Below are 12550 nucleotides of genomic sequence, written 5' to 3' on the forward strand. Positions count from 1 at the left end.
TCGATCCCATCTGCTTGGTTTACGAAACTGAATCCAAGGAATTATCAATTTTACTCAACCGACCATAAAATAAGTATAGGTTGGTGGGGCCTGCCTGAGCTTAAACAACATAATTGAGTCCTAGCTAACTTTAGTTGGTTCCTCCTAATCCTTTACTAAGTACCTAATTTATATTATGCAATTAGGAACGGGAACAGTACATCATAAAGTATGGAGAGTTTGGTGGTCGCGTGGATTGGAATCTTTGTCGCCTGCAAGTGGAGTCACCATTGGGCAAACACTTTCTGATGGGCAATGGAACGGAATCCGGTCTAATGGAAAATATTATTATCATTGAGGACAAAAATGGTAAAGCATCCTGTTTTTAAATGCACGAACTTCTAGACATCAAAAATTATAACCAGGCCATAAGCAATTTGCTTAGTGTTGGTAAGTCTTATCACCTTCCAGATAGGCTGATACTGGACTGACTCATCGGTAGTAAACGGAATTGGCTTATAAAGCATTTTAATGAGTAAAAGATTATTCATATCTATATAAAGATAGGTGGGTACATAACTAAGTGATATTATACATACTAGCATTCGCCCGTAGTTTCACCTGAGTCTTGAAAAAACAGCACAAATAAATGGAGAAAAAATGGCTTACTTATATGTTATTCTGATATAATAGCAAGGTAGTCACATACCAAAAAAGGGTGTGCACTAGTAGGCAGGTGTGTCAATAAATTGGCCCCATGGGTATGGTGCTCGCAGTGCGGATAGATAAGAGAGCTCTGTTTACAGCGCCAATCGTTTTGTTTTACATTATACCTAGGTACTAATCTAGCTAAGTAATTGTGTCCTCGAAGCAGGTGAATACTCATTACAAAACCAAAGTGCGGACCAATGGATGGTTTTCGGCCGTCGAGGCAGTGAGGTGTTATTGATCCAAGATTGCTACGGAGACACGGCGGCAGCGTTTGCGCGCGTCCCCTACTGGCCGACTGCGCCTGAACTTAGTGCAATATTCCATCGCAGCGGAATTGCTGCGCAAACGTACGGCCGACTGCTCTGCGAACCACGCAACAGCCAGGTGACCCAGCTTAAAACTAGTGAAGCATACAAACAAATCAGAAATTATTAACGACAATGGCATTAGCATTAAGTGTTCCTGTCCCGAAAGAGGCTAAAGTTCTTATGAAGAAGGTTAGGGGTATTTGAATAAAAATCCACCCGTATTGTTTAATAATTGTGTTTTATTTTGTAAGACTCTTAATTTACAGTACAAAATTTCCATTTAACAGGGTGATGTTACGCCAACGTACGAAAAAGATATAAGGTCTATCAGCAACGACTTCCAACTCTGGTGTCTGGTCCCATTCCATTCCTTCAACAAGAGACAATCAACTTAGAATAAAATAATTTTGCACAAGACCCGTAATTACTCGTATTATGTAAATGAAATCCGCAAAGTATTAGGTACGACGGGTAAATGGGCAAAGTATCGTCTGTATTTTAGGCCTTTTGTCGAATAATTTTAACTTAGTACATACTACTTAGTACAGTACTTTTTCCGTAATTTAACATTGTTTTTTCTACTTTATCTTTTTTTTCTAACGTTTACAGATGTTTTTTTTAAATGTAATTAATCATCATCAAAAAATCGCTGAACATACATGGGGGTGATTCGAATACCCCATAGCATAGAGCTTCTAAATTTTTCTTTTGGACGCCTATGGATGGGCCACCCTGTATAAGGGGAGTCCAAAGGAGAGTACAAAAGATGAGTTCATAAGAGCATAAGAACATCTCATGGACTCCTTCAGGCCGTCGGCGGCACGTCCTAGGGGGCGGCAAATCTAGCGAGTTATCACGTAATATTTAAAAAATACAATATCTTTTTACTAATGATTTGATTTCAATATTTCCGAACACCGCAATAGCGCTAAGAATATTGCCGGTTTCAGTTAGGTATATCTGTTGAAAGGACATTTTCAAAATTAAAGATTCTTAACCAGTGGCGTAGCGTGCGGCAAATGCTATTTAGGGGGCGGCAAAATTAAACCAATAAAATTTCAGAATAAGCCGCCCTAGCTTTGGTCGTCTCCTACCAATTTTGACTGTTTCACCCTTTGCATCCCCAAAAAAATTCGCGCTCGCTGCGCTCGCGGCTCCATGTCAGATATCGCATTTTATCTTTTTTTTATTGTTGAGGCATTCAATTCCGAAAAAACATTTTTCGCGCACGTCCCTTATGGCTTTTTATGACATGTTTACTTCATGAAAACTCTAAGGAAAAAATCGCTTTTTGACTTTGCTTTATTAATTTACAGTTATTTTTATTTGTTTTGTGTCCTTTGACTAAAAAATTTTCGCGCTCGCTCCGCTCGCGCTTCCTTACATATGGAATATGTCTTATAAGTTGACTTTCAACGGGAACCCCACCAAATAACATATTTTACTGACTTTAAACATTGTTATAGATATTTATGTGCATTAGTTTAAGTTAATCACAATCTTTCAATACATAGGGGCACACAAGATGGATATGAATGGGCGGAGGGGGGGGCGGACCCCCTGGCACCCCCCCCTTATATATTTTTTGACAAAACGTATGTAGTCATAGGGCGGCATAATCAGTTTTGCACGCGGGCGAACAAACAGCTAGCGGCGGGCCTGGACTCCTTTTATGAACACCTTTCATGTACTCCTCGTACATAGATATGAATATATAAGAATGATTATACTAACATGCATGTGCGTTATACAAAGTACCTACCTACATTTGCAACATGATATCGTTCCAGATAATAGATTGGCGGCTTATCTATAACTGTATATCGAGTGCTAATGTATGAGTGTAACCACGTTGACCACTAGTAATTGACATCATTTTCGTGATTATTTCATTTCATTATTTCAATGTTGTTGTGTACTTAATATTAAATAGTAAAAAACTTTTTTCATAACTGCATGTATATAGATAGGGGGTATCTAATCTTTAACACTGTCTAGAAAACTATTTATCTACGTTTTAGGGAACAATAACTTTTAGATACGTAGGTATAATTATTCAATTTTCCTTTCATAATTTACTTTTCTGTTTACAAATTAATTTCAACTATTCGTCTGTATTGTCACTATTGTAGTTATAGTCATTACGTGTATTCAGATTCAGAAGCCAAAAAGACCAAAACCAGTCTTACCAAGACAACTGGGTTGAGGAGGTCAGATTGGCAGTCGCTCCATATAAAACACTAGCATTAGCTACTTACATCCAGTTTCATTGGAAGCTGATCCCATCTCAGGTAGGGAAAAGGGTAGGCAGATGATGACAGTGTTACAGAAACAGAAGGTGAGAAAATATTGTATTAAGAAATATTAGGTATTTAAAAATACCCTGCATGTAAAATAGCGAACTGAATAAGCAGAAACAAGTTGAACAATCGCAGTTGGGGGACTTCCTACGTAGATAAGCAAGTGTGCCATCCATAGAAAATCCCCATACTGCGATGATGAAATGATATACCATTTTGATTGATCCATATTGCCGCTTTTTTTAAACGGCACATATCTAAGAAAAGTCGGACAATCGAGGCGAATGCACGATACCCTGATTGTCGTAATCAGTTTAGCCATTTCCAAAATATCGAGGTAATAAAAAATATTACAAATAAGATACGTGCGAAAAAGATAACCGTTCTTGGTAGACCGGCTAAAAAGGGAAAATAAAATGGTGGGTATTTTTCCAGGAAAAAATGTGGATACCAACCGTCATCCTTGTATGCGTTGCGTCCAGCCTCCGCCCAGAACATGATCCGTTGCACCGCATGCGACAGCCTCAGGTAGCTGGTATGTGTCGTGTTGCTAACTTCTACTAGCCTCTGTATACCCATCTATCAATAAAAGTTCAAGAAAATATAAAGACTGCTAATTGTCGAAGTCGATGGTAAGCCGATGGATAGACAATTTGAATTAGAAGTAGGTACCTAACAAGACAACTTACAGCCTGCAATTTATTAGGTAGCAATAAAGTCATGCGTAAAGTGTAAATTGGTAATATAGCTGCTATTCTCCTGGTCTTCATTCTCGCAATGATTTCTCCAATGGGCTTGCTGCTAACATGCTGTACCAGTCTCTTCAGCGAGTTACTGCGGGGTATCACCATCAGAACGGTAAGGCCAGGCGTTGCATATGATATTTCTATGGCCTGAAATTAATTAATTTAGGAATCTGTAATTCTTTTTTTCTTGTAGGAAGATGGAAATTGATCATCATACGATGTAACTATCTAACTAGAGATAAATAAATATAAATAGCTATAAGAACTTAATTTGTTCTACTGAGGGTATTTCCTTAATAATTTAACACTTTACATTTTCGAAGTCGAAGTTTTGCTTGAATGAAGAAGTTTTTTTATGGAGATGGGTAACATCCTGTCATCGGTAATTGATAACTTAAAGAGACCTAACTACTTCTATTCGGATACCAGTATTACTCCCAATTATACTGCGGTGGAATTAAAAATTGGTAGCAACTCAAGTTGGTCGATATAGAATATATTGGTAAATAGAATAAATTATATAATATAAGTATAAGTAACAATATAAGTAAGTATAATTATAAGTTTGTATGTACTTTCTAAGTATATCTTAGACACCAATGGCTGATAAAAGGTGAAGGAAAACATCTTGAGGAAACCTGGACTATATAGTCTGAAATCACCAACCCGCATTGAGCAAGCGTGGTGATTAATGCTCAATCCTTCTCCGTGTGAGAGGAGGCCTGTGCCCAGCAGTGGGACGATAAAAAGGCTGTAACTGAGAATAAATTATAAGTACCAAGTTACAGCTGTTGTGTGCAAATGACGGGTATCAAAATTTTATCGTGGTGGGCGGTTCATGGTATTAGATTTCAAGTGAAAATGTGCTGGGCTATGTTGTACGAGATCACATTGTTGTTTTGATCATGTCGTTGTCCGGTGCTCTCCGTGCCCTCTGTGCACTGTTGGTGCTCACTGGAAGCCTCGCAGCAAGTGACTGTCCACCAGATCGGGAAGAACCTACTCATAATGAAGCTAAACTGCATAAAGATTTGCTCTGTGCGTATAATTATGATTTCCGACCAGTTAAAGATCACAAACAAGCTTTAACCGTGAAAGTACGCTTCGCAATCAAATATTTAAGCTTCGATTCTTTGGAGGAAACCTTCACACTTCACAGCTGGGTTGCAATGACCTGGAAGGACGAACTTTTAACATGGAGACCTGAAGATTATGGTGATATAAAGGAGACACAAATGGAAAGCCACGAAATCTGGACACCAAGGATGGCACTGTTTAACGCAGACGCTGCCATGTACCAGTCAGACTCGATCTACACAACTTGTTCGTTAGCAAGCGACGGCACTGTCACCTGTGTGCCACACGTAGCTCATTCCGGGATATGTCGCACGTCCTTGCGGAGCTGGCCTTATGATGTGCAGAACTGCACGTTGTACTTCGGATCGTGGATGAACACAGGAGAACAAGTAAACTTTACATTTTATCAGAAGCAACCCATCGTAAAGAATGATTTCCAAGATGGTCCCGGCTGGAAATTGCTAGACGTAGTAAACGAAAGATTATCAGGGAAATACAGTTGTTGTCCCAACAGCACATACCCGATGTTGAAGTATACGTTTGTACTGAAGAGATTGGCAGCGGGACCAGCAGCTATCGTGGTGGTACCATCCATCGTCATAGTAATACTCACGTTGACATCTCTTGCAATGGATGCCAAGGATAACACGCGACTAATGCTGATCTGTTTTAGTTTGTATGGACATTTTATGTTCCTTACTGAAATTGGATACGACATTCCAAAGCATAGTGCAGACACCCCGATCATATTGCTTTTCCTTCGCGATTCTATGATAGTGACTTTGGTTGGGATCATAGAAACCATATTTTTAATGTATTTGAGACGACGCAAGATGCCAGCACCTGGTTTGATAGTGACAGTGAATCGACTGGTTACTAGTGGTCCAGGCAAGTATGTGGTATTCAACGAGTTCGACGCTAGCGACGCAATGGATACTAAAGAGCTGACAGGTCACAGTTCAGATATCAATGGTGACAAACCAAATGCAACCTTCGACTGGATTCAATTTGCCAATATTTTAAATCGACTTAATTTTATGATAGTTGTACTCGTTTACATCGTGCTGATTGGCACTTACATTCCTCATGATGATTAAGTAAGTTAAACTCTGTAGTTTACTTCATTGTCAATCTTCTTTTATAGTAAACTCAAACCTAATTAATGAAATTATTACAATAAAAAAAATAAAAAATCGCCTGTGTAGTTCATTAAAAGGCTTCTTTTTTCAAGAGACTTTCAGCAAGGGGTATTGGGTTGCCCAGCTAACTGGGTTGATGAGGTCAGATAGGCAGTTGCTCCTTGTAAAACAATGGTACTCAGCTGTATCCGGTGAGACTGGCCGACGCCAACATAGCTGGGAAAAGGCACAGGAAAAGATCCGAGTTCATTAAGGGACTAACCTGTGCATCCCACTCAGGCAAGTTTGCGTACTCCATGATATCGTTGATCTTGATCATGCGCACGTCCCGCTTGGGGGCGTCGTCGGCGTCGTGGAAGGGCCGGCTTCCATTGAGCACGGTGGGGGCGGCTCGCCAGCGCCCGCGCACATACAGCGTCGTCAGAAGTACAGCGGTAACGCCCCCTGACACGTCATCCTCTTCGAAAGTATCGTGTATCGCACCTCCAGAATCTACTTCTACCTAAATAAGATTTCAGTTGTTATGTACGTTAGTACCTAATAAGTAGCTTAGCATAATAACGCATCAGATTATTGTTCTGTTAGAAGGTAGCATTTAAATAAAAATATCTTTGGTGCCTTGCAGACGCCACTACAAGATAAAATTACTTTTCAAGTAAGGTTTTGATCCTTAAAGTTTACCTTTTTGTTTAATATACTAGTGATCTTTTCGGGCGTCTCAGTGCCGTTGAACTTGTCCACTTGCAGCTTCAGAGCAGTCGCCTCAGCCGAGCTGCCTGGACAGCGCGAATTCCAGTCTTTGTTCGGCCAAAGCATCAGGCGAGATGTTTGCCTCAATTTCAGCTTATCCGAAGAATTTGGCAAAGTTGATATGAAATGTCTAATAACACCAACGCTATCCTAGGAAGTAAAACTTTTTGAGTCATTAAAAGGAAAGACGTATTGAGGTAGGTTTTAGATATATCGTAGATCATATTAGATTCCTATCAGTGGTAAACTTCAGTGGCGGATCTACCGTAGGTAATGGTTACAGTACGTACCTACGTCCCATGTTTTGGGTTGTAGGCACGTCTACATCTTCTTCTTTATAGGAACTTATGAGTCCCGGTTCTTCCTGTGTGTAAGTACTCCCTTATGTCCCTCTTAATGTAATCCTCCCTACGTAATATACTCCCTCTGTACTTCCTCAAGAGTACCTAAGCTCTCTATGTATCATGTGTCTCAATTTAATAATTGTGAATGACAGATTTTCAGCCATATCGGATATAGTGTAGGTACCTAACCCACAACAGAATCCGCCCCTGTAAACTTTATTCATAAAAAAGATCGCTTACGTTACGTTTCGTTACCAGCGTACTATAGCTGTAGCTATTATTAGGTGACCTCGATATCTAGGTATATAGAAGCAGATATCTCGATCAAATAAATACCATGTTCGAAAGTTTAAATCCAATGCACTGATCAATTTCAGTTCTGGTGTTGGAGTCGATGTCTTTAGAGATAGCCATCAGAGTCAGGAGTAAAAAGAAACCAGATTGGACGAAGCTCATCCCATTCTCTTGTCGATCTACAGGACTTATGGCTGTTAACTTCGTGAAAGTGACCTGGAACAAACCCGGTAACTGGTTTTAAAATCACTTGTCGCAGTTTCATGATTTTTCTACTATTATCGATGATTTGAGACAAGCTAAACATTGTTTCAATTAAAGTTGACAATATACTACAACACAGATTTCAGTTTTATAGCCACATCGATGCTGATAACCTTTCAGGTAGTGCGGTTGGAATTAATATGCTAGCGCGTACTAAACCATTCACATTCAATATCAAACAATAAATCACATTTATACGACTGTAAGTCTACTTTGGTCACAGTAACTCGCATATCCAAATTATGTGATTGTTTTGTTGAATATAATTGCCGGTTAAAAAGGTAATTATTGGTGTACATATGTATACCTACACTCCTTTACAATGCAGATTGTTTTATAGAGCATCTACCTACTGTAGTGAAACCGTTCACAACAACCTACGCGTGCCATGGTCGCATAATGATTTTTAAAAAGTCCTACTTAGTGAAAGTTCAAGTTCATTAGTTTTTGTATGTTAAATTGACATCGATTTTTTTATTTTTACCGCTGTTTTTTATACCATCTGAATAGCTTCACTGCTATCTACATAGGTAGACATAAATATGACTATTACTTATAGCTATACCTACCTGTTAACAGCGCAGTATATCTACGGAGGATACGGAGGATTTGGAAGCTACATTTTCCCTTACGCATCTTCAGGTCGTAGATTAAAGAAAATAAGGGAGGAGCAAGCTTATGGTAGACCATAGTTTACCTACCTATTTCGATGAATGTTCATTTCCTGGATTTCTCTAATGAAAATCGAGCGTGTAATTTGTAAATGATGTGAAATGTGACTGGATCAATTCCACTTTATTTTTTATTTCTAAAGATAAATCGCTGTGTCCAACTTCAAGGATATGAAATTAATGCATTTACTTTTTTGATGTGATCTTACTACAATAGAAAAAAAAAGTAGCTTACCTTATAAAATTGTCGTTCGAAGTGATCTAGACTTTGGGTGAATTCCTCGATCGAAAGCATGTTTTTATGAGGAATGATTTGTTGATGAAAGCCGGAGACAGCCAACGTCGGTGGAGGCTTCAATAGTAATTGGTTGCGAATTATATTACTCGAACTATTAAACCGTGTGAACTGCGCTGCCGAACTTATTCCACTAGACACGTGCGGACGTAGGTAAGGAGCTCCCCACGCATTAAAATGCTTTGTATCAAGTGGCGGCATTTGATTGAAAGCCGCAGGACGATGCATTGGGTACTTCTGCGGAGGCATGGTACGCGTACCATCCAACATCATCCGAATATTCTTCGGAGGACTCGACATGTACATTCGCCTGGATATCGGAGGCGTTGGTGACGCGACGGACTGCCATGTTAAGGGATGCTCCTGAGTTATTTTAAATGCTCTTGCATAATCATGGAAAGGAAAAGCATTTTCGTCGAAATAGTTTCTCGTCAATCTGGTAATTGAACCATAAAAATTCGAATTTGATTTGCATTCTAGCCATTTATTGGCAAAAAAACAATAGTGTGTGTTCGACCATTCTTTATTTGTCGGCAAGGCTGGAGCGGAAGGCTTGATATGGCTGTTCTGACGTAGATTATAATTTGGAATCTCATTTGTTTTCACGGTCAATACACTAACTTGAAAGAATAATATGATAGACGTACATTCTTGAATCATATCTAACGTCAATCATCCAGGCAATTTCCACAACTCGTCAACATTAATTCAATTTGCCAAAGCATTGTTTGTTATCATGCTGTTTTGGACAATTCCTGCTTATCACTGAAAAAAATATATAATTAATCTAACTTGGTACTTGTTGTACAATTACAGAGGCTTAATTAGGTACAATTGTTAGCGCATGATTTAATCACTAAAAACTCAACCAGATGTAGTTTACACGAGATAACTGAAACAGTGGTAGGTAATACTGTGAGCACTGTGCCATGTCTGCAGCAAATCCACTCAGTTACGCATAAAACTTAACTAAGTAAGCACTTAACGCCAAATTAATGGGAGTAATTAATGCGCGGCTTTATTCGATAACACTAGTCGAACAGAAATGAGTAGGTACTTAGAATTTGATTCTAATTACCTAGTGTTTCCAATTTCCAAGTACCCTCACAATAAACTATTATTTATATAGTAGGTGTTGCTATATCTTCCTAAAAGCCGTCCCAGTACATATAGGTAGGTACTAAGGAGTTATTATAATGAATCTACTGTAGGAAAGAACTAGGTATGAATCTAAATGTCTGTCTTATGTATACCTAATATTAGCCTCGATTCGTACAATTTTGGCAACTATTCAACATATTTATTGAATGTTCTACTTCTACAGTGCCCCATATGAGTTGCTCGCTGGATACATAACACGATTAGTTTAAAACGAAAACATGTAATAGCTGGCTGCTATCCGTTTTGTAATAGTTTATAATGATTGTTTATTTGTACGCCAATTCGTCATGAATACTTCTACAGCCCATTGTGAATATTACATGTAGTGATATCAACGTGTGTATAGTGCCACAGATTACTAAATAGTTACAAGGGCAGTGCAGTTATTGATTTTCAATTTCATCTGCGGACCATCCTTGAAACTAGGTCACGAATTACAGATTGTGATTTTTTTAAAATCATGACGTATGTGCGCAAATGGAATCCTTTGATAGATTTATCTCTTTGTTACTAATTGATCGCTCAGTTTAGCACTCTCCTAATTAATGCACTTTTTTATGGTTCACGCACTTGTGTAATGAGGCCTGATTAATGGAATACTTAAATCAAATCACGAACACGACATCCTAGAAACTACAAAGCTAAACCTTTTAGCCTGAGGCGTACTACTTATTTGTTGATTTTCTTTTGTTTTCCCATGTTCGACTACAAAATTGCTAACTAAACTTATACCTATTTACTTCGTCATTGTAGAAATCTGTATTATTAATGTAATTTGTAAAGAGCGTGTTAACAACCTATGTGCCTTTATGTAGGTAGCTAATTAGACAGACTTATATTGATTGAAGTGTGAAGATAAAGCGACATAATTGAAATCGACTTTACAAGTTGAAGGATATAGGCACTAACTACAACAAGGCCTACTGCTAAGGTACCATACTTACTTACTTGTATAAGTATTAGTGCTTCAATATTAATTTATACTTACATTTATCTACAAATAGGGTAAGATTCTCGAAAGCAGATGTGATGCAGCTCCTGCTCCAATAACGTGACATTACGATAACCTGTTAATACGAGGTTAATCGTCACTTACTCGTACATCATTCTTAATCGCATCAGCTAGGTACTTGCCTATTCAAGTTAGAGGTACTGTATAATACAAACGTTGAACACACCTAGTAATAATCATTTGTCATGCCGTTTCCCAGTTAACGGTGGCGTCGGCTTCCAGTCTCAACCATATGCAGCTGAGTAGGTACTATAATGCTCTACGTAATACGACTGCGAATCAAACCCCCTAAATCAATGCTATGCTCGTTCGCTGCAGCCTTTTTTTATCGTCCCACTGCTGGGCACAGGCCTCCTCTCACGCGGAGAAGGATTGATCATTAATCAATGCTATGCTATGCTATGGCAGTTTATTGTAAGACTGGAAGTTAATACCAAAGTTGGGATAGGCTAGGCGGATGATGTGATATTGTTACCTACATACAAATCTGCACACCTAATCTAGGTATAATTTTTATCTACATAAGTAAATAAGTACATCGCACCTACTACCATTCTTCGTCCTCAACGTCGCCTCTGTAAGACGCCAGGAATATTGCGTATTTTTTTCGTCGAAGTATGAACAAGACTGGGTGGTCACAGATGAACTCCATGTCAACCATTGCAGACAGTTTCATTACGCCCATCGCTGCAAATTATTGTTAATACGTAAAGTGGCTACATGTAGAAATGTGGCTGGTTTTACATTCACGGTAACCGTGAGCACTGACTGCCGAAAATATAGATATGAAAGTCGAATAGTTACTCTATAACGCGTCGCTTACAACTATCAATACAGACTATGTTCAGACTAAAGATATGCATGCCAGGGCTTATGGTAAGTGTGACAATAAAACCAGCAAGGTAGAGAATTAGGTTCTGCATTTTTATGATATTACTGCGTGGAGTCACCATGGATTTTGAGTTTTAATTTTTCACCCTCGATAAAGTCATCCGATCCCGCTGGCTACTCCGCCGTCCAAGCTAAGCCAAGCTGCTAATCATTACGTGACGCAGAGCGCACGCGATACCCAATCACGCAACGCCTTACGTTACTACACTTACCAACCACATACAAATGACTATGACAAGTTATTTTGGAGGGTCCACGTTCTATGTAAAAGTTTATAATTTTGGAGTCATTCTGTCTCGGAACTGAAGTGCCTGTTTATTATGTAGGTATAGGATTGGGTATCGGTTATTAGCTAGGCAGAATAGATAACCTACATGTTTAAGCTAACAATAGACTATAACTCTGTCTATAAACTCTCATTATATCGTCATATCGTGCCCATTTGATATTCCTTAGGATTACTTCAGCACAAAATATGGATCTAATATTAGTTTCATGTTGACCGAACACGATATTTAGTATAGACCTAAGTAAGTCATTGTGGCTGAGGTGCATTTGACAAGTGAAAAAAGCCTTTTCAGAGGCAAATTGATGGATAACCAGTAAGG

At 38.8% G+C, this 12550-nt stretch overlaps 2 protein-coding genes across 2 annotated transcripts; one reads left to right on the top strand and one right to left on the bottom strand.

Moving 5' to 3' along the window:
* Positions 1-1217: 1217 nt before the first annotated feature.
* Positions 1218-11767, bottom strand: LOC110384080 (antichymotrypsin-2). Its single transcript, XM_049842408.2, has 9 exons — positions 11596-11767; positions 11028-11106; positions 8819-9643; positions 7691-7864; positions 6942-7160; positions 6523-6762; positions 3988-4191; positions 3754-3877; positions 1218-1368 (listed from the first exon to the last, which is right to left on the bottom strand). Exons 3-9 carry the CDS (start codon positions 9536-9538, stop codon positions 1259-1261), a joined length of 1791 nt encoding a protein of 596 aa, XP_049698365.2. The 5' UTR covers positions 9539-9643; positions 11028-11106; positions 11596-11767; the 3' UTR covers positions 1218-1258.
* LOC110384095 (neuronal acetylcholine receptor subunit alpha-5) lies at positions 4831-6425 on the top strand. The gene has a single exon (XM_021345196.3). It carries the CDS (start codon positions 4950-4952, stop codon positions 6216-6218), a length of 1269 nt encoding a protein of 422 aa, XP_021200871.3. The 5' UTR covers positions 4831-4949; the 3' UTR covers positions 6219-6425.
* Positions 11768-12550: the final 783 nt, after the last annotated feature.

The sequence above is a fragment of the Helicoverpa armigera genome, chromosome 5 (genome assembly GCF_030705265.1).
Source record: "Helicoverpa armigera isolate CAAS_96S chromosome 5, ASM3070526v1, whole genome shotgun sequence".
In the NCBI taxonomy this organism is placed as follows: domain Eukaryota; kingdom Metazoa; phylum Arthropoda; class Insecta; order Lepidoptera; family Noctuidae; genus Helicoverpa; species Helicoverpa armigera.

What these genes read in the sequence shown, in the direction of transcription:
- LOC110384095 (XM_021345196.3), top strand. Translation starts at nt 4,950, where the DNA reads ATGTCGTTGTCCGGTGCTCTCCGTGCCCTCTGTGCACTGTTGGTGCTC.
- LOC110384080 (XM_049842408.2), bottom strand. Translation starts at nt 9,538, where the DNA reads ATGATTCAAGAATGTACGTCTATCATATTATTCTTTCAAGTTAGTGTA. An exon ending in TCGAACGACAATTTTATAAG is followed by an intron (nt 7,865 to 8,818) that starts GTAAGCTACTTT and finishes GGTTTGTTCCAG; the next exon opens with GTCACTTTCACGAAGTTAAC. An exon ending in CAACGCATACAAGGATGACG is followed by an intron (nt 1,369 to 3,753) that starts GTTGGTATCCAC and finishes CTCTTGTTGAAG; the next exon opens with GAATGGAATGGGACCAGACA.